This window comes from Pongo pygmaeus, chromosome 1 (assembly GCF_028885625.2).
Source record: "Pongo pygmaeus isolate AG05252 chromosome 1, NHGRI_mPonPyg2-v2.0_pri, whole genome shotgun sequence".
Lineage (NCBI taxonomy): Eukaryota > Metazoa > Chordata > Mammalia > Primates > Hominidae > Pongo > Pongo pygmaeus.
Window position 1 is genome coordinate 143575474 of NC_072373.2, and position 21488 is coordinate 143596961.

Sequence of the window (21488 nt, forward strand, 5' to 3'; positions counted from 1 at the left end):
CCTAAAGTATAATAATAATAATAATAATAATTAAAAAAGAAAAAATAATAATAATAATAATAAAATAAATAAATAAATAAAGCACCATGGTTCCTTTTCACAGCTTTTCAAGGACATAGAAGCTACACTTTGTCTTAGGTTTATTTTGGTTTTTGATTATGGGGAATCAATGGGGGAAATCTATTTACTCTAGGCAAATGTTTTTGTTCTTTGGTCTAATCAGAAGATGAGAGGTGACAGTGTGTTAGCAGCCCTCGTTTGCTCTCAGTGCCTCCTCGGTCTAGGCATCGGCTCTGGCTACACTTGAGGAGCTCTTCAGCCCACGGCTGCACTGTGGGAGCCCCTCTCTGGGCTGGTCGAGGACAGAGCTCCCTCGACTTGTGGGGAGGTGTGGACGGAGAGGCGCGGGAACCGGCCATACCCCCGGCGTTCGCAGGCCAGCGCCAGTTCTGGGTGGCATGGGCTCCGGGGGGCCAGCACTTGGAGCGGCCGGCCAGCGCCACCGGCCATGGGCAGTGAAGGGCTTAGCACCTGGGCCAGCAGCTGCTGAGGGTGCTTCAGGTTGCCCAGCGCTGCCTGCCCACCTGCCCTGTGCTTGAATTCTTGCAGGGCCTAAGCCGCCTCCCCACGAGGCAGGGCTGGAGACCTGCAGCCCATGATGCCTGAGCTCCCCACCCCGTGGGCTCCCATGCAGCCGAGCCTCCCTGACAGGCACCGCCCCCTGCTCCACAGCCCCCGGTCCCATCAACCGCCCAAGGGCTAACCTGTGCAGGCACAGCACAGAATGGGCGAGTAGCTCCACCCACGGCCCCAGCGCTGGGATCCCCTAGGGAAGCCAGCTGGGTTCCTGAGTTGGGTAGTGTCTTGGAGAACGTTTATGTCTAGCTGGAGGATTGTAAATGCACCAATCAGCACCCTGTCAAAACAGACCAATCAGTGCTCTGTAAAATGGACCAATCAGCTCTCTGTAAAATGGACCAATCAGTAGGATGTGGGTGGGGTCAAATAACGGAATAAAAGCAGTCTGCCCGAGCCAGCAACTGCCACGCGTTGGGGGTTCCTTTCTGCGGTGTGGAAGCTGTGTTGTTTTGCTTTTTGATGTGAATCTTGCTGGTGCTCGCTCTTTGGGTTTGCACAGCTTTTATGAGCTTTAACACTCACCATGAAGGTCTGCAGCTTTGCTCCTGAAGCCAGCGAGGAACCTACAAGAAGGGACGAATAATTGCAGATGCGCTGCATGTAAGAGCTGTAACGCTCACTGCGAAGGTCAGCCTAACTCCTGAAGTCAGCGAGATCATGGTGAGAAGAAACTGTGGACATGCCATCTTTAAGAACTGTAACACTTATTGGTAGGGTGCCCTGCTTCATTCTTGAAGTCAGTGAGACCAAGAACCCACCAATTCCAGATCCAAAGAGATATAAAACAAGTAGACCTGTACTACTGGTACTATTTACTGGTATCATTAATAGTTCCAATACTACTGGCACTACTCACGCACCTCACTCCTTATCAGCAAAAGGCCTTGATTCCTATTTCACGAAGAATATAGAAGCTCCTAGACATGAACTCTCTCAAATGCTTGCCTTCATGACTATTTTTTTCCTTAATCATCAGAGAACACTGATCGTTACCTTTGCAAAGGGTAATGTCTGTGCACTTGTGCTCTTTATCCTCCATTCTCTCTAAATACCTTGATGTTCTATTTGTCTCCTCTCTTTTTTATGTCCTCTTCTCTACTGGTTTCCTAGTGCTCTCCCCGGCCCCCACCACCCACCAACATAGAAAAATGATACAAACCTTTGTTATGTTAAAGAAAATGCAGTAACTTGGATATATTGTTACATCCGAAGAACAATTTGAAATACTTGTATTGCTAGATCTCTCTGTAATAGGTTGTTGCTGATCATCTCTCTCTGTTGAAACTGCCCCTTTTGTTGGTTTTCATGATGCGCTTCTGATTACATTTACAAAACTCTGGCCATTCCTTTTCAGTCTAGCTCACAATGCCTCTTCTCGTATCCACTCCTTAAATGTTGGCTTTTCTCAGAGTTCATTCTTGGCTCCCTTCTCTTCCCCCATCTGTGTTCCAGTTGGTGATCTTCCCTCCCACGCATGGCTTCAGTTATCCTCTGTATGCTGACGATGACCAACTGCACATCCAGCTCACTTCTGAACAGCAGCGCTAGGTGCAAGAAGTGGTAGAATATATTTTCAAAGTGTTTAAAGAAAATTAAACGGTGTTTTTAATTATCACTTACATGTTTGCATGAAGTGGATACTAAGATGCAGACCACCTAACACACAAGTTAAAAGCACTGTTGGAGGAAATTATCCAGTTAGAAGCAAATAAGATATAGGAAATAAATATCAGTAAATAATTTAGTAAAATTTCTTGTCTAAACAAGTAATGAATGACAACAAAAGTCTATCAATGTTTAAACTTTAGAAAACACCAACATGAGTCAGGTTGGTGTTGGAGTCCAGAGAGACCAAAGAGCTTACTAAGGCATTTCTGTTGAAAGTGAAGGGGATAAGGAAAATATAGCTACTGACAAGCTTTAGAATTCTATTACTGTAGGAAATAAATCAGTGAATACTAAAGATAAGAACAGAAATTGAGAAAAATACCAGAAGACTAAAAATCATAATGTGTAATTTTCAAACCAGCAGAGTAAAACTCAGTCTATCGAATAGATGTTAGGAAAGGAGAGAAACAGAAGAAACAAAAAGGAAATGCAGAAAATGGAAGAGATAAATGCAAGAAATAAATAATAAACCTTTGTGAATTAAACTCACTTTTAGTAAGAGACTCTCGGTATAGACTTTTAAATGATGCAATAGTATAAGGTACATAGAGAAATACTTAAAATGAATGTAACAATTCCCAAATTACCTACGTGTAAAAGAAAATGTATGAAAGTTAGGATATTTGTAACAGGTAATGAAAAAGAAAAAACCAGTTGACCCTAGAATATTTTATTCTGCCTCATTATAACTCTGCTCAGTGGCTCACTAGCTCAAAGATTGCCAACTCTGTTCTACGGAACTCTTTGTCTCTATCTTGATTGCTCTCAGTATGTCCTGCAAGTCAGTCTAAGTAAAAACATGATTCACACCTGTTGCTGCTTTTCACAATCGTTATCTATTGCCTATAGGATAGAAGTCCAAGATCACTGTCATGTTTTTCAAAGCCTTGATTTGTATTGGCTACTTCCCTATTGCCTCTGTACCCTTGACCCTCCTGTTATCTCCTTTTCATGCTTTGGGATGAAACATATGCACTTTTCTAAATAAAGCATTGTAGTTCTCGTTTATGTACCTTTGCCTATTTGGATCTTTCTGGCTGGAATTTCCCTTGTTTATCCATCAAGACTTTGAGGAGGTACCACCCTCTCCATGATACTGTCTCCTTTATACTCCTATATTTATATGACATTATATTACATCACATTACATTACTTTGTTGCTTTATCCATATCCCCTACTAAATTGTAAACTACTGGAAAACAGGGACCACGTGGTCCCAGCCTCCAGCACAGTGCCTGTCATGTGGTACAGATTGTTCTCCATGAATAGATGAATCCGAGACAACAAATTCTATGTCTCAGGTGCTAGACAGTGTTAAGACTCAGACCAAGAGGTAAAAAACAAAAATTTAGGAAATAGGTTCTGCGTACAAAGGTTACAATAAATGATTTAGTTAGCTCAAAAAGGAAATTAACATAAACAAGTTATTGTCTGAAACTTAATTGTACTGTATGAGTATTACACTTAGGCAGCACTCCGATGGTGGCATGTGAAAGAAAACCAACTCAAATAAGTTAGTTAAATGTATGGTATATGTAAAAAATATTGGGCTTGTCTCAAATAGCACTGTAAAGGTGAGGCTGCCCCTACAGCTCAGGTTCAAAGGGAACTGGGAAAACTGGGGACATGAATGTAGCCAGCGTTCTGACCGTCTCTTGGTCTACTGGCCTCACCTCTTATATCAGCTTCCCTCTTTCAACAGGAAAAATGGACAGAGAGGAGCCCCGAGCCTTACAACACATAGTTTTTCTGTCAGAGACATTGATCTTCTTCACTGGTTCCTGTTGAATAAGTCTTGGAGAAGAGCTCTGATAAGTCTTCTGACTCAGGTGCCCACCCAGGGTGAATTGGTGATAGCTAGGAGGGAAGGGGCAGATAGCCAAAGGTATGAGAAGTAGGGCAGTCTCAATTCTTGACATGCAAAATGAGGTCCTCTAGCATCATCTGGAGCTTATTAGACATAAAGAATCTTGGGCTCCTGAACTTACTGAACCAAAATCTGCATTTTAACTAGCTCCCAAGTGATTCATGTACACACTCAAGTTTAAGAGGCATAGAACACATTAACCAGGAACGACAGTTCTCTATTTTTTCTGAGACTGGGAAAATTAGTACTGGTTTTAAGTTGTGGCAAGAGGTGTTTCAAGGAAATGTTTGCAAGATAATCTTGTGTTTAAAACATAGAATACAACAGTACCTTGAAAAGTTTTGGAATTTTCTTTTGGTAGAAATTTTACAGAGAAATATTCACTATTTTTGTCTGGAATAGTTTGTCATATATGCAAAGAAATAGACATTCAAACTTACTTTACTCTCCCATCATTTCTGTAATAAATTTATCTATTTTTTTTAAACAAATTCACCCCAGAGACTAAATACTGGCACCTGGAAATACCTATTTCCATACCAGTGACTTATTTCCTCTTTGGGCCTCACACTAATTATGTTTTCTCCACATGATATTGAGACTCCATCTCAAAAAAAAAAAAAAAGAAAAAGAAATAATAAATAAAAAATGAAATAAAGTTATAACAGGTTTCTTAAATTTACCAATCCTTTTTTCTAGCTTATTCCAGGTGAAGTCTAGAAAATGCTTTTTGACAGTAAAGAATTTGTTATTTGGTTGAGTGGAGCAAAAAACATTTTCAAGAATCAACCATTCTTTTTATCTTCTCTGCATATCAGAGCTTTAAAAAATCAGATTGTGTCTTTGCTATTAGTCAAAACGAAGGTTGATTACAACAGATTCCCAGAGGATTAAATGACAGTTCCAAAGAATATTGACTTTTTACACAGAATTGTTTATGTCACTTATTGTTGATGAATTAAATTAAAATATGATAGATATTTTTTCTATAGTAGCTTTTTTTTGGTTAATAGTTTAAATCATTTCAGGTGGTGATTTTTTTTTCTTTTAAAACAGAGAACGGGCTGGGTAAGGTGGCTTACACTTGTAGTCACAGCATTTTGGGAAGCTGAGGTGGGAGGATCACTTGAGGCCAGGAGTTCGAGACCAGCCTGGGGCAACATAGCAAGATCCCTGCCTCTATTATTTAAAAAAAAAAAAAAAGATTAAAAAGTGGTAAGAATTTAAAGCATCTAAAACCACTTTTGGGATTCTGATTCAAAGTCTCACTAGGTTCTCAAACCATCTAGCCCACAGTGACAAAGATTAGCAAGACGTCAGTTCTCCTGATTTAAGAATCTATTCAGCAGTAAAACAGAACAACAAAACAAAAAACTCCAACTAACTAGACAACTATGTTATGTTAAATTAGCAAATTTGATTGACACACATTATCCAGTGTTAAAACAGAAAAACAAAACAGACAAGCAAGCTAGGCCATTTAACTACATACTTTAAGTTAGTAAATTTGATGCACGCACAGTCATAAAAATTCCAAAGTCAATAGCTATGTTGAGAATAGTCCCTTGTAATAGTTCTTCCCTGAATCCATGGGAATTTCCCCTTATTTCCTCATTACTGGAAATATAGATAAGGAAGGTACACAGAACATTGAATTAAATACAAAATATTTCCTGCATATGGGACCTTGACTACACAATAAAAAATTAGATCTATAATGAAAGTATTTAAAATTCTTTTCTGAAAAGTAAAATGCAAGAAAAAAAATGGCTAATGTTAGATGTTCATCAGATAGACTAAAATGTTCCTGAAGTTACTTGTACTATTACTCTAGAAATATTTACAGATTATCTTGTCTGGGTCAATTGCTTTAGTTCTACCTTCCTGCAAATAGAGCTCACTAACACAGTATGACCTTACTCAACTTGTTGAATCACTCTTTGCCTCAGCTTCCTGATTTGTAAATATGGATAATAATATTATTGACCTAGGGTTTCTATGAAGAAAAATGAGATAATATAGCAGAAGCTCTTAGAGTAGTGCTTGACACATGGAAAGTGCTTAGTAAATAGTAGCAGTTCTTAGTGTTATTATTAAGCTAGAAGTATTTTGTTATTCTAATTTTGTTATTATTATTCTTGGTTCTAGTAAGTATTCTGTTACCACTATAAGGAAAGTAGTTTTCCACTTCTTTCTTCGTCCAGCAAATAATGTTTTGTGAATAGCATTAATATAATTGTGATTGTGTTTCTGGAGTGAGCCTGCCAATGGATTAACCTGAAAATGCTTCTTGGCTACAGGGACTAAAGCTGTTGAACATCTGAGGCTTGTACAGTGTTGGCTTAGTTCATGCAACTAAGCTTCTTTCAAGAGGAAATATAATAAACTGATGAAAGAGATTGGCTTCCAGAGTCAGACTAACTCTGATTTACACACTGCTTAAGTCACTTACCAAGTGAGGTTGCAGGCAGATCATTTAGTTCTCAGTCTTAGTTGTCCATCTACATAGCCTTTTGATAAGACATTTCTTCCCCTTAGTGGGTCCAGGGTGAGTTTCAAGGGCATGAGAGACCTGTGTAGTCACTTATGGCCCTGCACTCAAGGGGTCCTGCACTTAGTTTAATCCTCTGCTTCAGTTGTCTTAAAATTCTTAATAATTTTATCTTTGAACTTGTGTTTTATAAGGGAAGCCTGATGGAACAATAGAGAACGTGTGTAACTAGTGGAGATAGGTGTAATATGTGTATCTGCCATTCCTTACTGTGCCATTTGTATACAGGTTCCAGATGGCTCATGCACAAAGAATTTGGGTAGACCTAGAGTGCTTGGAAAGTCAGTGAGACTCAAAGTGCCAGATAAGCATGCCATTTCTAGGACTGAGTAAGAAGGTGCCCTGACATCTTGAGACCACACTTTTAGTTCAAACCACAACTTTCTTCAAACACAGAAGGAAAGCAACGACATTCTAAGAAACATAAAAGACCACGCAATTCTACCTATCCTTTTTTATTTGTGTTACTTCCCTGTATTTGCCAATTACTTGTGCTGAAAATGGTGACATAGACGGAAGGAGAAAGATGAGGCAACCCATAGTTCCTTTCCCTTTCAGTCTTTTCTTATTCATCAGTCAGCCGAAGGTAGAGGGTGTTGGTAGAATGTGAACATATTAAGTGAAATAACACTTGAGCCAGTTTTATGCAGTATTTTCATTGTTTTGACAAAACAAAGTAAGTATGCATGTACAAGCTACAGAATACAAATTGTGTATTCAATATAGAAGTTAAAAGTTCTTATATTTGTGTTTAAAACTGGCACCACATAATGTAGATGCATTATGTGGTGAAATTAATGTGGTGAAATTCATATGAGTACTTTAGAATTATAATTTTTCTTTACTTAGAACATTAAATGGCAAAAACAAAACAAAACAAAACAAAAACACCATGACAAGCTGAGATGCACTATGGAAGAAAGAAAAAAGCTTTATATTTTAGTAACTTTAATTACACTTTTTTCCTGATGTTTGAATAAGGCCTTGGTCCTGCATTTTCATTTTGTACTGGGTCCCCAAAATTATGTAATGTGTCCTGTCCTCTTCCGATGGAGTGTAGAGTCCACAGGACCAAGGGGTTGTGACACCCAGTGTGTGTCCTCCCACAGCCTCACATTTCTAGAACACGCATAACATACCCAACATGAAATTCCCTGACAAATGACTCATCCTCCTTCCATGGTCTGTGTGTGCCACAACCGACTTGGAGTTCTTCCTAGGGAAGATTGTGACAAAGGTATGTATACTTCCAGGTTGGAAAGATGGACAAAGGGTAGCTATTGATGTGGTGTATGGGCTGATGAGGCCACACCCATATTCATGAGGCCCATTGGGGTTTGGACTGTGGAGTGGAGAAAGATAGGAAGATGGTGAATCATGGCCCATCTGTTCCTGAGGTGTCATGTCCCACCATCACACTAAGAGGTTTCCAAGAATTTTAAATTTGAACCTGGACTTCCAAATCCTTATGAAGGTATATTTGTCAAGATAGGAGATAGCACATTGTAACAGCTTGTAGGCCTGATTTATAATGTTTGCATATTTAGACACATGGTATTTGGACCTACATTTGTCCTCTTGCCTCAGGACACTCAAATATTAGTGGAGGACCTAGACGTGAATATGTGAAGGACTTAGTACCTGGCACTCAGTAAAACAAGACAAAACTAAACTAAAAACCCAGGAAATGGTAGCTGTTATCATTATCAGATAAAATAATTAATGATAATAATATCACACCATTTTCTTCTCTGTCAAGGCCCTGAGTTTTGCTCACCTCTCCCTCCCCCTGCACTTTCCCCCCTGAGTTGGTGTGATGATGGTGGTAGTATTTTGCTTTCCAACCCTCAGATTAGTGTCTGAGGAGGGAGACTTTTCTCTACATGGACTGGTTGCCTTGATCCTTAAAGTGCTGCCTGGGGTCCCACTTCCATGCCCTACCAGTAGGAGTAGTGCATTCCTGTGCCTGCCTGAATCACACATGAACTCAGTGTGCCCTCTGGAGTTTGATTTGTGCTGTCCATTGTACAGATCATCACTATTTTTTAGTCTCCCCTCCCCCTTAAGAATTCTGAACTTCTTTGAAATTTAGGAAAAGCTTTATCTCTAGAAATAGCTAAAATAGGTTAGGAAGAACCATTTAACATGTTTTCCTTTTGGCATGTGGGTTCAGGAACTGAGTTAAATAGATTTTTCTCAATTACAATAACTGTGCATTGCTTGGGCTTTTTAATTGGATGACTTTCTTGTCCTCTTAGTTATTACCTGGGTTGTTGGATTTGACTGTCTATGTGAAATTTTACTGTAAGCCTTCTTGAACACTGCTTTGTTGATTTGTCTTCTCTTTCTTAGTTTAATGAATCACTCTAACAAATTTTTTTGGGAAAGATTTTGGCATTTCTTTAAAAGTCTGAAACCATGTAGAATTACTTGGAGGCAATGAAAATCTGTTGAGGCCGTATGTCAGGTGTATTTTTAAAGTATAATTTAAAGATTATAGTGTTCATATTTTCTTTATTTTTGATATTGTTCTGGGCAATGATTTTTTCGGATTTGACTCCAAAAGCTCAGGCAACAAAACCAAAAATAGACAAATGGCATTACATCAAACAAAATGGTCCTGCACAGCAAAGGAAACAAATAACAGAGTGAATAGGCAACCTGTGAAATGGGAGGAAATATTTGCAAGGCCATACATCTAACAAAGAGAGAATATCTAAAATATGTAAGGAACTCAAACAACACAATAACAAGAAAACGACCTGATTAAAAAATAAGCAAAGGGCCTAAATAGACATTTCTCAAAAGAGGATGTATTAGTCAGGGTTCTCTAGAGGGACAGAATTAATGGAATACATAAAGGGGATTTTAGTATTAACTCACATGATCACAAGATCCCACAATAGGCCATCTGCAGCCTGAGTAGCAAGGAGAACCAGTCTGATTTCCAAAACTGAAGAACTTTGAGTCTGACGTTCAAGGGCAGGAAGCATCCAGCACGGGAGAAAGATGTAGGCTGGGAGGCTAGGCCAGTCTTTCTTTTTACATTTTTCTTCCTGCTTATATTCTAGCTGTACTGGCAGCTGATTAGATTGTGTCCACCCAGGTTAAGGGTGGGTCTGCCTTTCCCAGCCCACTGACTCAAATGTTAATCCCCTTTGGCAACACCCTCAAGGGCACACCCAGGATCAATACTTTGTATCCTTCAATTGAATCAAGTTGACACTCAGTATTAACCATCCCTTGTCAACTTGAACCCATATACATCTCCTAAGATCACACATAATCTTCAAATAAAGACAATAATAAGGTCATAATTATGCTTAACATAATACAACTATCCTTCATACAACCAAAATGCACCAATCCGCAACCCAAATACATAAAGTTAACAATACTTAAATGCTAATGTGAACTCAATAAATCTTATGTCACATGATAAAGGAGAAAGAAAAAAATGAAGATATTTTCTTGGTACAAGTGTGTACATGTACAAACATGTTTTTAACAAAAGAAGGAGGAAATACTCATGACAATTACAGTCCTCGTTTTTACAGCTGGTCCTGTTGTGGTAGCTGATACCAATGACTACCTTGTTCTACTACCCATTTTGTATCCCATTTGCCTTCAGCAAGCACCTCAGCAGGCCATGGTTTTTTCCCTGTTGGAGTGACCCAACCCTTCATTCCTGAAGGGCCTGGATCATTTGTAGTCCTGCCTGGATTGGGCTGTTGTAGTTTCCCATTACCTTAATCACAGGGCATGGTAATACTAAGAGACACCCTAATGGATCTCCTGTATTCCATTCATATTCTTCCTTACCTCCATTGTGGAGTAGTAGACTAATTTCATCTTGATAATCCGGGTCAATCACCCCAGCCAACATTGTAATTCCATTCTTAGCCTGTTGACTTAAAGGGAGGAGAAGCCCAAAGTGTCCAGGTGGCAATCTTAACTTCCAGTATAATGGATGGTTGTGTCTCCTGGTGGCAGCATTCCTCCCTCTGGAACTAAGACCTCCAGGCAAGCAGAACATAATGTCATGGGACGAGGAAGCAAAAATTTTGCTAGTGAATCACTAGGGGTGATGGTGAGTGGTGCTACTTCCACTTCCACCCCTTGATTCCTGGACCCATGAATCCTGGCTATGGGAGAAACAGTACCATATACTGGATGCTGATTCAGAGCATCCATGGCCTTCTGGAGAACTGTGCCTCAGCCCTGCAAAGTATTGTCACCTAGTTGGCTTTGTAATTGTGACTTCAAAAGGCCATTCCACCGTTCTATCAATCCAGCTGCTTCAGAATGTTGGGGAACATGGTAAGACCAGTGAATTTCATAAGCATGAGCCCACTGCCACACTTCTTTGGCCATAAAATGAGTGCCTTGGTCAGAGGCAATGCTGTGTGGAATACCATGATGGTGAATAAGGCATTCTGTGAGTCCACGGATGTAGTCTTGGCAAAAGCAGTTCGTGTAGGATAGGCAAACCCATATCCAGAGTAAGTGTCTATTCCGGATAGACACTTATTCTATCCAGTGAGGAAAAACCTCTGCCCTTTCCATGATAAAAGAGGTCCAATATAATCAATCTGCCACCAGGTAGCTGGCTGATCACCCCAAGGAATGGTGCCATATGGAGGGCTCAGTGTGGGTCTCTTCTGCTGGCAAATTGGGCACTCAGCAGTGGCCATAGCCAGGTCAGCCTTGGTGAATGGAAGTCCATGTTGCTGAGCCCATGAGTAACCTCCATCCCTGCCACCATGGCCACTTTGTTCATGGGCCCATTGGGCGATGACAGAGGTGGCTGGGGAAAGAGGCTGAGTAGTGTCCACAGAATGGGTCACCTGGTCCACTCGATTATTAAAATCCTCCTCTGCTGAGGTCACCCATTGGTGAGCACTCACATGGGATACAAATACCTTCACAGTTTTTGACCACTCAGAGAGGTCCATCCACATGCCTCTTCCCTAAATTTCTTTGTCACCAATTTTCCAATCATGCTTCTTCCAAGTCCCTGACCATCCAGCCAAACCATTGGCTACAGCCCATGAGTTCATATATAATTGCACATCTGGCCATTTCTAATTTCATGCAAAGTGCACAACCAGGTGCACTGCTGGAAGTTCTGCCTACTGGGAAGATTTCCCTTCATTGCTGTCTTTCAAGGATGTCCTAGAAAGGGGCTGTATTGCTGCAGCTGTCCACTTTTGGGTGGTTTCTGTGTATCGTGCAGAACCATCTGTGAACCAGGCCCTAGTCTTCTCTTCCTCTGTAAGTTGGCCATAGGGAACTCCCCATGAGGCCATCGGTGCAGGCTGAAGAAGAGAAGGCAGGATGGCAGGAGCAGAGACCATGGGCATTTGAGCCACTTCCTCATGTAACTTACTTGTGCCTTCAGGACCTGCTTGAGCCAGATCACATTATATACCACTTCCATTTGATGATGAAATGCTGCTGTGAACAACCCATTTTATAACTAGATAGATCAGAAAGCACCCAGGTCATGATAGGTAGTTCAGGGAGCATGGTGACTTCATGACCCACAGTCAAATATTCAGTTTCCACCAAAGCCCAGTAACAGGCCAAGTGCTGTCTCGCAAAAGGAGAGTAGTTATCTGCAGAAGATGGCAGGGCCTTGCTCCAAAATCCTAGCTGTGATTCACCTATGGGGACCTGCCAAAGGCTCCAAACAGTATCCCTATCTGCCACTAACACCTCAAGCACCATTGGATTTGCTGGGCCATATGGCCCAAGTGGCAGAGCAGCTTGCACAGCAGCCTGGATCTGTTGCAGAGCCTTCTGTCCTGGGCCCCACTCAAAACTGGCAGTCTTTTGGGTCACTCAATAAATGGGCCGGAGCAACACAGAAGACATACAAATAGTCAATAATACATGAAAAAAATGTTCAACATCACTAATTACTGGGGAAATGCAAATTAAAACCACAATGAGATATAACTTAACACCTATCAGAATGGCAATTATAATAAAGACAAAAAATAGTTGTTGGCGAGGATGTAGAGAATAGGGAACCTAGTATACTGTTGGTGGGAATGTAAGCTAAGACAGCCATTATGGAAAACAGTATAGAGGTCTCTCAAAAGACTAAATTATCATATAATCTACAATTCCTTTTCTGGGTGTATATCCAAAAGTTTTAAAATCACTATGTTGAAGAAATATTTGTACTTCCATGTTCATTACAGCATCAGTCACAATAGCCAAGTTATGGAATCAATCTTAGTGTCCATCCATATATAGCACATTTTCTTTAACCATCTGTTTGGATGAATGTATGTGTATCTGTATATGCATACATATACAGGTGTGTATATATATATTACATATATATATTACATATATATGTATATATATAACATATGTACATATATAATATATATGTGTATATATAACATATGTACATATATAATATATATGTATATATGTACATATATAATATATATGTATATATGTACATATATAATATATGTATATATAATATATAATATATAAATTATAATAATAAATAATATATAATATATAAATATATAATATAAATGTATATATATAATATATAATATATGTATATATATATTACATATATATGTATATATATAATAATATATATATACACACACACACACCCCGCATATCTATATATTCACATAATAGAATACTATTCAGCCTTAAAAAAAGAGATTATGTTGTGACATGGATGAACCAGAAGGAAATTTTTCTAAGTGAAATAAGCCAGGTACAAAAGACAAATGCCATATGTTCTCACTTATATGTGGAAGCTAAAAAAATTGAATACATAGAAGCAGAGAGTAGAATGGGGATTAACAGAGGCTGGAGAGTTAGGGGAATGGGGAGATGTTGGTCAAAGTATATAATGTTTCAGCCAGACAGGAGGAATAAATGATAAGAATTTGAGGTGATGGATTTCTTAATTAACTGGATTCAATCATTCCATATTGTGTGTACATATATATATATATATCAGAATCATTTTGTATCTCATAAAATATATACAATTATAACTTGCCAATATCTGACAAAAAATTAATTAAAAAATAATTCAATCCCTAGAGGAATTCCAGAGTATACCTGGAAGTAGATTTTGCCCAGCGTGACTAATTCCAAGATGCAGTAATATTTGGAGAAACAGAGGTTTGATTAGGGTTATTTTGCTTCATTTCTTTCTCTTGCTTTTCTCTTCTCTTCTTATTTTATACATATACCCAGACATCATGAAAGTAAAAGGATCACTTTCTCTGGCAGATACCACATGTGGATTAGGTATGCAAAGCATGAGTTCCTATAATATGTGCTTCCCCTGAAATAGACCCTACATACTATGCATTGCTTTGTTTGTTTGTTTTTAACTTTTATTTTAGGTTTGGGGGTACATGTGAAGGTTTGTTACACAGGTAAACTTGTGTCATGAGGGTTTGTTGTACAGATTATTTCATCACCCAGGTATAAAGACCAGAGGACAATAGTTATTTTTTCTTCTCCTCTCCCTCCTCCCACCTTCCATCCTCAAGTAGACCACAGTGTCTGTTGTTCTCTACTTTATGTTCATGACTTATCATTTAGCTCCCACTTATAGGTGAGAACATGTGGTCTTTGGTTTTCTGTTCCTGCATTAGTTTGCTAAGGATAATAGCCTCCTACTCCATCCATGTTCCTACAAAAGACAGGATCTTGTTCTTTTTTATGGCTGCATAGTATTCCATGGGGTATATGCACCACGTTTTCTTTATCCAGTCTATAATTGATGGGAATTTAGGTGGATTCCGTGTCTTTGCTATTGTGAATAGTGGTGCAGTTAACATTCACATGCGTGTGTCTTTACGGTAGAATGATTTCTATTTCTCTGAGTAAATACCCAGTAAAGGGTTTGCTAGTCAAATGTAGTTCTGCTTTTAGCTCTTTGAGGAATCACCATACTGCTTTCCACAATGGCTGAACTAATTTACACTCCAACCAACAGTGTGTAAGTGTCCCCTTTTCTCTGCAACTTTGCCAGCATCTGTTATTTTTTGACTTTTTAAAAATAGCCATTCTGACTGGTGTGAGGTGGTATCTCATTGTGGTTTTGATTTTCGTTTCTCTAATAATTAGTGATGTTGGACATTTTTTCATATGCTTGCTGGCTGCATGTATGTCTTCTTTTGAGAAGTGTCTGTTTATGTTCTTTGCCCACTTTTTAGTGGGGTTGTTTTTCTCTTGTAAATGTAAGTTCCTTATAGATCTGTGCATTGTTAAGTGCCTGTTTGCTTGATTGTACTTTAGTTGGCAGAAACCATATAGCTTATTACCCATTGTAATCTTAGTGTCTAACATGGAACTTGGGATACAATGTGGGTAATTTAAAAATATTTCCTGAATAGATAAATGAATGTCCCAAGCACACAGATAACATGCTTAATGCAAAGCTAAAGGATTTCAGGGCAGGTGTGTTAAGAGGTGGAAGTTGAAGGAATCGTCAAAGGAGGACTTGAAGTGACATCCCAAGGCATACAGGGGCCATATAAACAAAAAGATAATGGACCAGGTAAAAAGAAACGATCAAGTCATGAGAGTCATCATGAAATTACGTCAGTTCAGTGGGGTAGGAAGTGAACAGCACGGAGGGTTAGGAGGTTGTGTCCAGAATAGAATACTGGATTTTAAGATTTCACAGGTGCAGTTGTTTCAGGTCATTACTAGGTCAAAATGTGGCCTTAGCAAGACTTGTTCAAACCATATGGAATTGCCAATATTAGAATTTTTTACTTATAAAAATACACTTTTATTATTCAAACCAATAGTTTGCTAAATTTTAGTGGAGGTGGGGTGACGATCAAGGAATTTTGAGGCTGAGATATGAATTGACTCATTCATATAGATTCTGATACCACTCAGAGTGATTTTAAGAGGTGAGCGGGGAAGAGTGTTGTGCCTAGCTTGGGTGAGGATGGTAGATAACAGTGAAGAGAAGGGATAAAAATCAGCGTAGATCAATGACATAGGATGGAAGCTTTAAACAAACCACATTAGATCATAGGGGTAACAGCCTAGCTTGGAAGTTGCAAAGGGGAGTTTGGAGAATATTTCTCCCTACCCTCTTTTGATGCTAGATACTTGGATATTAAGAGACATACCAACGTCTGGGACAGATTTACCAGATTTACTCACTCACTTAATTGACTTATCAGAAACTAAGGCCATTGTGGGTCAATGATGGCATAAGGCAAAAATTTGGCTTATTTTATCACCTATGACAATAGAGATCTATTTTGCAATAAACTTTCCTATAACCCAGAGTACATAAGAATGTTTTTTCTTTGTTGCTCTCTACTTTCTATCTTATCTACATGTTAACATTTATCTCTTCTTCTCCAAAGTCACATGTTATGCATCTCTGGTTTACTACCATATCCCATGCTACATTTCACTGAGTTCACCCAAATGGGAAATTAAAATCTCAGTGAGTGACTTATTGGAAAATTTCCAGGCGAAACCCATGGCAACCATGTTCTACAAAGTTGGGACCTCAGGCTCATTTGTCACAAAGTGGCCTTCTCATCAGGTATGTGCGTGGTTTGGTTTTGTAACATTCAGAAGAGGACTCCAAACTGACCCTTGCAGAGCTTATAGCTTGCAGTGAATGCCAAGAATGAGTTCTCAGATGATTCCAGCTGAGCGGAGCGGGGGACCACTCTTCTGAGAGAGAGTGTCACCCCAGAATTCATCCGCCAAGTATTTATTGAAAGGGCTTGTTAAACTACAAACATCCACTAGATGGCCTTTTGGGGTCGGGTCGTGAGGCACCTATGGCCTTGTAAAAGCACTCAAACCACATTCTCAGGAGGCTGTTTTCAGCGTTCCTTATGACACACTCCACTCCTTGTCCTGTTTTCAGAGTCAAGGAGTTACACTTCCATGCACAAATAACATACACACAGTGCCTCCATCTTTTTCCATGTCCCGACCTCAAATGCCTTGTACACAGCTTGAATGTGTTGCCATGAACCCCCGACGTCTCCCCCTTCTTTAATTCTTAGAGCATGCTGGTCATCCAATGCAAGGTAAGCTTCTATTGTCTTTCCTGGTCGTCGATGCGCTGGGTAGCAGCACAGAGCCATCTGCAGATGTCTAGCAAACAGATACAAGAAAGAATAACTATAGCGGCCATCACCCAGATGTGCATGTTTAACCCAGACAACCAAGTGTTTGGGTTTAACCATTGAAAGCCTTCTTGAAATTGCTGAAGGGTACTTGTTTGTGATTGTTGTGATCATTCTTCAAGTTGTTTCTTTAACTCACAGTTAGGAGTAGAAACTTAAGACAAATGGTCGCGATAAGCCCTTTGTGTTCACTGTCTCCCAAGCATATTGGGAGCTATTATACGGCAGAAGTGTGAGACAGATAGAATTATATTGCCAATCACAATGTAAATTTTGACGGGCAATGAATGCCTGCTGCTGATTCCCTAGCTATTTAACAGTGGCTTTAAAAGCTTCCAGGCGAGACAGAATAGTTTTATCAATATTTACCTGTTCTTGAAATTCACGGGTTACATTATATACAATGTGGTTCACCACTGAGGCTGTGTGAATAGATTTTGTCAGAGAAACAGCCACAGTGGCGGCAGTTGCTAATATAATAATAGCTGAGACTAAAAAGGCAATTAAAGTGGCCAGAAATCTTTTTTCTGAGTATGAGACAGTGCTTTTCTAAATAGCTGCAGAGTGGAATCTCCTTCCCAGCTCCTGGTTAAATTTATGGCATCCACAATTCTGCACGCCATTTTACAATCATGACATAGGTTATATTCAACTGTGTAATGTTTTGATGAGACAAGCATGTAGCATACCAACTACTGGGAGAGACTTTAATACCATAAAAGGATTGATTCCGCTCTATGTTAGGAACACCTTGCCCAAACAAAAGTATATAGGAGTGCATAGTACAAATCAGGACTGTGTCAGTAACATTATTATGCAAAGAGAGGGTATAGTTGCCACCGCTAGTAATACTCACCATGTGAAAGAACCCATTCAATAAAAGGAAGTCCTAGTTTCCAAATTTCGGTATGAGCAGGGCTTAAAGCTTGTTTCCCTCTTAGTTATAATATTGGTCCTGAAAGCCTATACTCTGACCAGGTGACAAAACTATTGGGAGGACTCCAAATCCAATAGCCTGATTGGCACACATAAGATAACCATGGGGACCCCATTATCAAACAGAGGCCCTTGATGCGGCGCAGGCTGTCTGCGCGGCGAACACTGGACGACCTCAAACTTATATTGCCAGTCTCTACTCAGACGGCATATAGGAAGATCAGGCCCTTGTGTAGCTTCATTAGAGACCTCAGTAAGATTAGTGGTAACAGCAGAAATAAAGGTCAAATTTGCAAGCTTAGTATCCCTTTTAGACTGATGGTAAAGATACCCCTGAAGAATGAGAGGAACACACTTATCATGTGCTATTGTGGAGAAACAAATAGGGGGATTGCTAGACAATAAAATCAAGGAGTAATTAAGTTTAATCCATCCCAAATTTTCAGTTACGGGGTAAGACAGGAGCATCCATCGACCTCCTATCCAAGAAGTATCATTAGATGACAAAGGCGGGTCAGCATCCCACCATGTAATAACATTAAAAACACGGGGATTTAGAACATGACTCCAATAAACATGTTCTTGAGCTGATCCCACTTGGCAAAGGATAAGAATTACCAGCCACCCCAACATCCATGTCTGTCTTACTTTCTCAGAAGTTTCCCCAGTTACCACCAGATACATAAGAAACCAGTTCTCTGCAGTTGGATGGGCTTCCACAGCTGCAAGCAGGATAGATGCCTGTTGATCCAATCTCTTTAGCTGTCCCCAGGTAATGTTAGGTGACTTCTGAGTCATCATCGTCATTGTTGGTTGATTCTCCGACAGGTCCTATTCTCGAGAACAGAGCCCCATATTCCCCCTTTTTTGTTTATTAAGATATATTTTAAGAGTTTGATGAGCTTATTTAACAATGGCCTGACTGGTTGAGTTAGAAGGAATACCAGTTTTGTGTTGTATGTGCCAAAGTTGCAATGCATATGCAAATTGAGCACTAAGATAGCAAGGTCCATTATCAGTTATTATAGTGCGTGGAAAACTTAGAGTCATAATAGAGTTAAACAAATAAGCAAATGCGTCTTTAGTTTTTTTCTCCAGTCTGGGAGGTAGCATGTGTCAGGCCTGCATAAGTGTCCACAGTAACGTGGAGAAATTTAAAACTTCCAAAGGATGGATACTGAGTAACATCAGTTTGCCAGATAGTATTAGGCACCAGACCTCGTAGGTTGGCACCAAGCCCTAAGGAAAAAGGGGAATGAGAATGCTGTTGGCAATCAGGACAGTTTTAATAATCGTGCAAGCTTAAGCAAGTGTCAAATGAAACTGTTGTTTAAGACTGTGGGCGTTCTGATGAAAAACAGCATGATCAGCTTGAGCTCGCAAAAAAACAGGAGAATCTGCAAACCACATCTGTGGTCATACCAGAGCATCAGCTCAAGCATTCCCTTCTGACAAGGGACCAGATAGCCCAGAATGAGAGCGAATATGTGTGATGTAAAGAGGGTGATGACTGGCACAGAGGAGTCTTGCGCTGCAAGAAACAAAGCTAGTAGGGGTTCATTAGTAATGCCCTTCACATGTGCAAGATCTAAATGAGTAATACTATACACTGCATAAGTGGAATCACTAACTATATTTATGTCTTGGTGAGGAAAAGTTTGTAAGGCCAATATCAGGGCACCTAACTCTGCCTGTTGCTTAGTTTTTAAAATGCTCCTGGATTCTGTGCTGCCAGTTTTGCATGGCATCTTGCCACACTATAGCTACTTTTCCAGTTTTTCCTGAATCATCTGTAAAGAGAGTGATGGCATGAAGTAAAGGCTCAGAGACAACAATAGATACAAATCTCACAGGCACAGTTTGCAAAAAGTTCAGGAGCTTAGAGGCTGGTAAATGGAAGCTGATATTACGAATAAAGTCAGCCATTGCTACTTGCCAATCAAGATCACAAGCTAAGAGAGTATGAAATTGTTCCTTGCTTAAAGGTAGGAAAAGAGTAGCAGGGTCATATCCTGACAGCTGGACACAAAGTTGGCGTCCCGTTATGAGAAGAGAAGCTATTAAATCTGTAGTCTTTTGTACACGTTTAGAGGGATTATGAGACAGGTACATAACAGATGTAAAATACAGAAATGGCAAAAGATAAAGCCTACCTGTTAAACTAAGGCATGGAAGCGATGGATATTTTAAATGATTTTCACTATATTTTGGCCCTTGAAAGTCATTAGAATGTGACTGCAAGTCGCCAGGATAATAAACCTGCATTGAGTTAGCTTAAGTATGTAAAAAAAAAAGAAAAAAGAAAAAGGAAAAAACCCCAAAAAACTTTTTAAAATGTCCTTTGGTGTTGGCCATTTTCCTGCATCAGCCTTTAGATGGAATGTCTTAGAAGTGAGCTTGGGAAAGTAGGGCTGTGGTCAGTTTCTTTTTATTCGTTCTGGGCTCCTTAGGCAGCTTCTGTTTTTAATAGCTTGCCACTTGTTGCTGCCCTTACTCTGAAAGAAAGGAAGGAAGACTACAAGTGGCAGTAAGAGGCCAAAGAACGACCGGGTGGTAAAGTGTGTGTGTAAGCGCAGCGGCTGGAGGCAAGAAGGTAACAGGCTGGGAGAAAACCACTCCGCTTGTCTTCTAGGCCGCCTACGCCTGAAGCCAACCCTGTTAGGTAAGGTACTGAAAATAGACTGGGCTTTTATTATTTTTACCACCCTCAAGCAGAGAGGCTCAGGGGAGGAGCAGACAGGCAGCACAGGGTCTGCTTTGAAGTTTCTTAGCCCCAGTGTTTTTAAACATTTTATAAAAAAGCGAAACAAACATTCCTTACTGCTGCGTCTATCTTCTGACGTTGACAGCAGCTGGCAGAGCGCATCCACCTCAGCCTAGTTAGCATTTAACTTACGGCTAAATGCTGATAAGGGAGAGCGTCCCTTATCAGCGGGCTCCTCCCCCAGGGCTCTGTACTCTAGGCTCCTACGCACTCCTTTGCCCACCTTAGGCTAGTAAGGTCGGGGTGCACATGGACTGTTTCTTAGCCCTTTCCCTAAGGGGCCAGGGAAGACAAGAAATTGCTTGTCAACTGAGACATGCGAGGGGTGGCAGGGAAGGGCAGAAGTAGGAAAAGCAGCAGCACAGCAAGCAGCAGGCCACTTCCTGGGCACAGTTACTAAGGCACGTGACCATGGTGAGGCGGATCCTCAGGACCGGGCTGGAGCTGCCTGCAGTCACCCGGGGACTCGGTCTGTGCCTCTTGGCCTCCCCTCCATCACCACAAACCCAGAAAGGGGCAACCTGCCCAGACTGCCAGTGACTAAATGGGCACTCCATGGCATCTTAGCAACTCTCCTGCCCCAGGCCTCTGTGGGCAGCAAGAAAGCCAGAGCTATCTAGGATAAAACCCAGGAGGCAGCATGTAAGTTCCCCTTATACTCCAGGGAAACAGAAAACCGACAAGGCCAGAAAGGCTGACGTTGGAAGCAGGAAATGAGAACTTGCATATTAGGAAGACAATCATAATCAGCCACTTTCCTTCCCTCTTGGAGGCACCCCTCCAGCAGGGAAGTTTGTCGAGGAGAAGCGGCCACACGATCATACAGATGTTCGCTGACCGGGGGTCTTATCTAAGAACCGTCCCTTGGGCAGTCTCCAATCTCC

The 21488-nt window shown here is 40.4% G+C and overlaps 1 protein-coding gene across 3 annotated transcripts in view; it reads right to left on the reverse strand.

The window, feature by feature from the left end:
* CLCA4 (chloride channel accessory 4) overlaps positions 1-2119 on the reverse strand; it is a 61638-nt gene extending 59519 nt beyond the window's left edge. The window contains exons 1-2 of one of the 3 annotated variants that reach the window (XM_054477779.2): positions 1799-2119; positions 1162-1202 (exon numbers count right to left, since the gene is read on the reverse strand). In XM_054477779.2, the coding sequence (XP_054333754.1) occupies positions 1162-1164 (3 nt within the window). In that variant the 5' untranslated portion in view covers positions 1165-1202; positions 1799-2119. Of the gene's footprint in view, positions 1-764; positions 904-1161; positions 1203-1798 lie in introns of those variants that run through there. The other 2 variants (XM_054477773.1, XM_054477785.1) reach the window with 2 other exon arrangements.
* Between the last annotated feature and the right edge of the window lie 19369 nt (positions 2120-21488).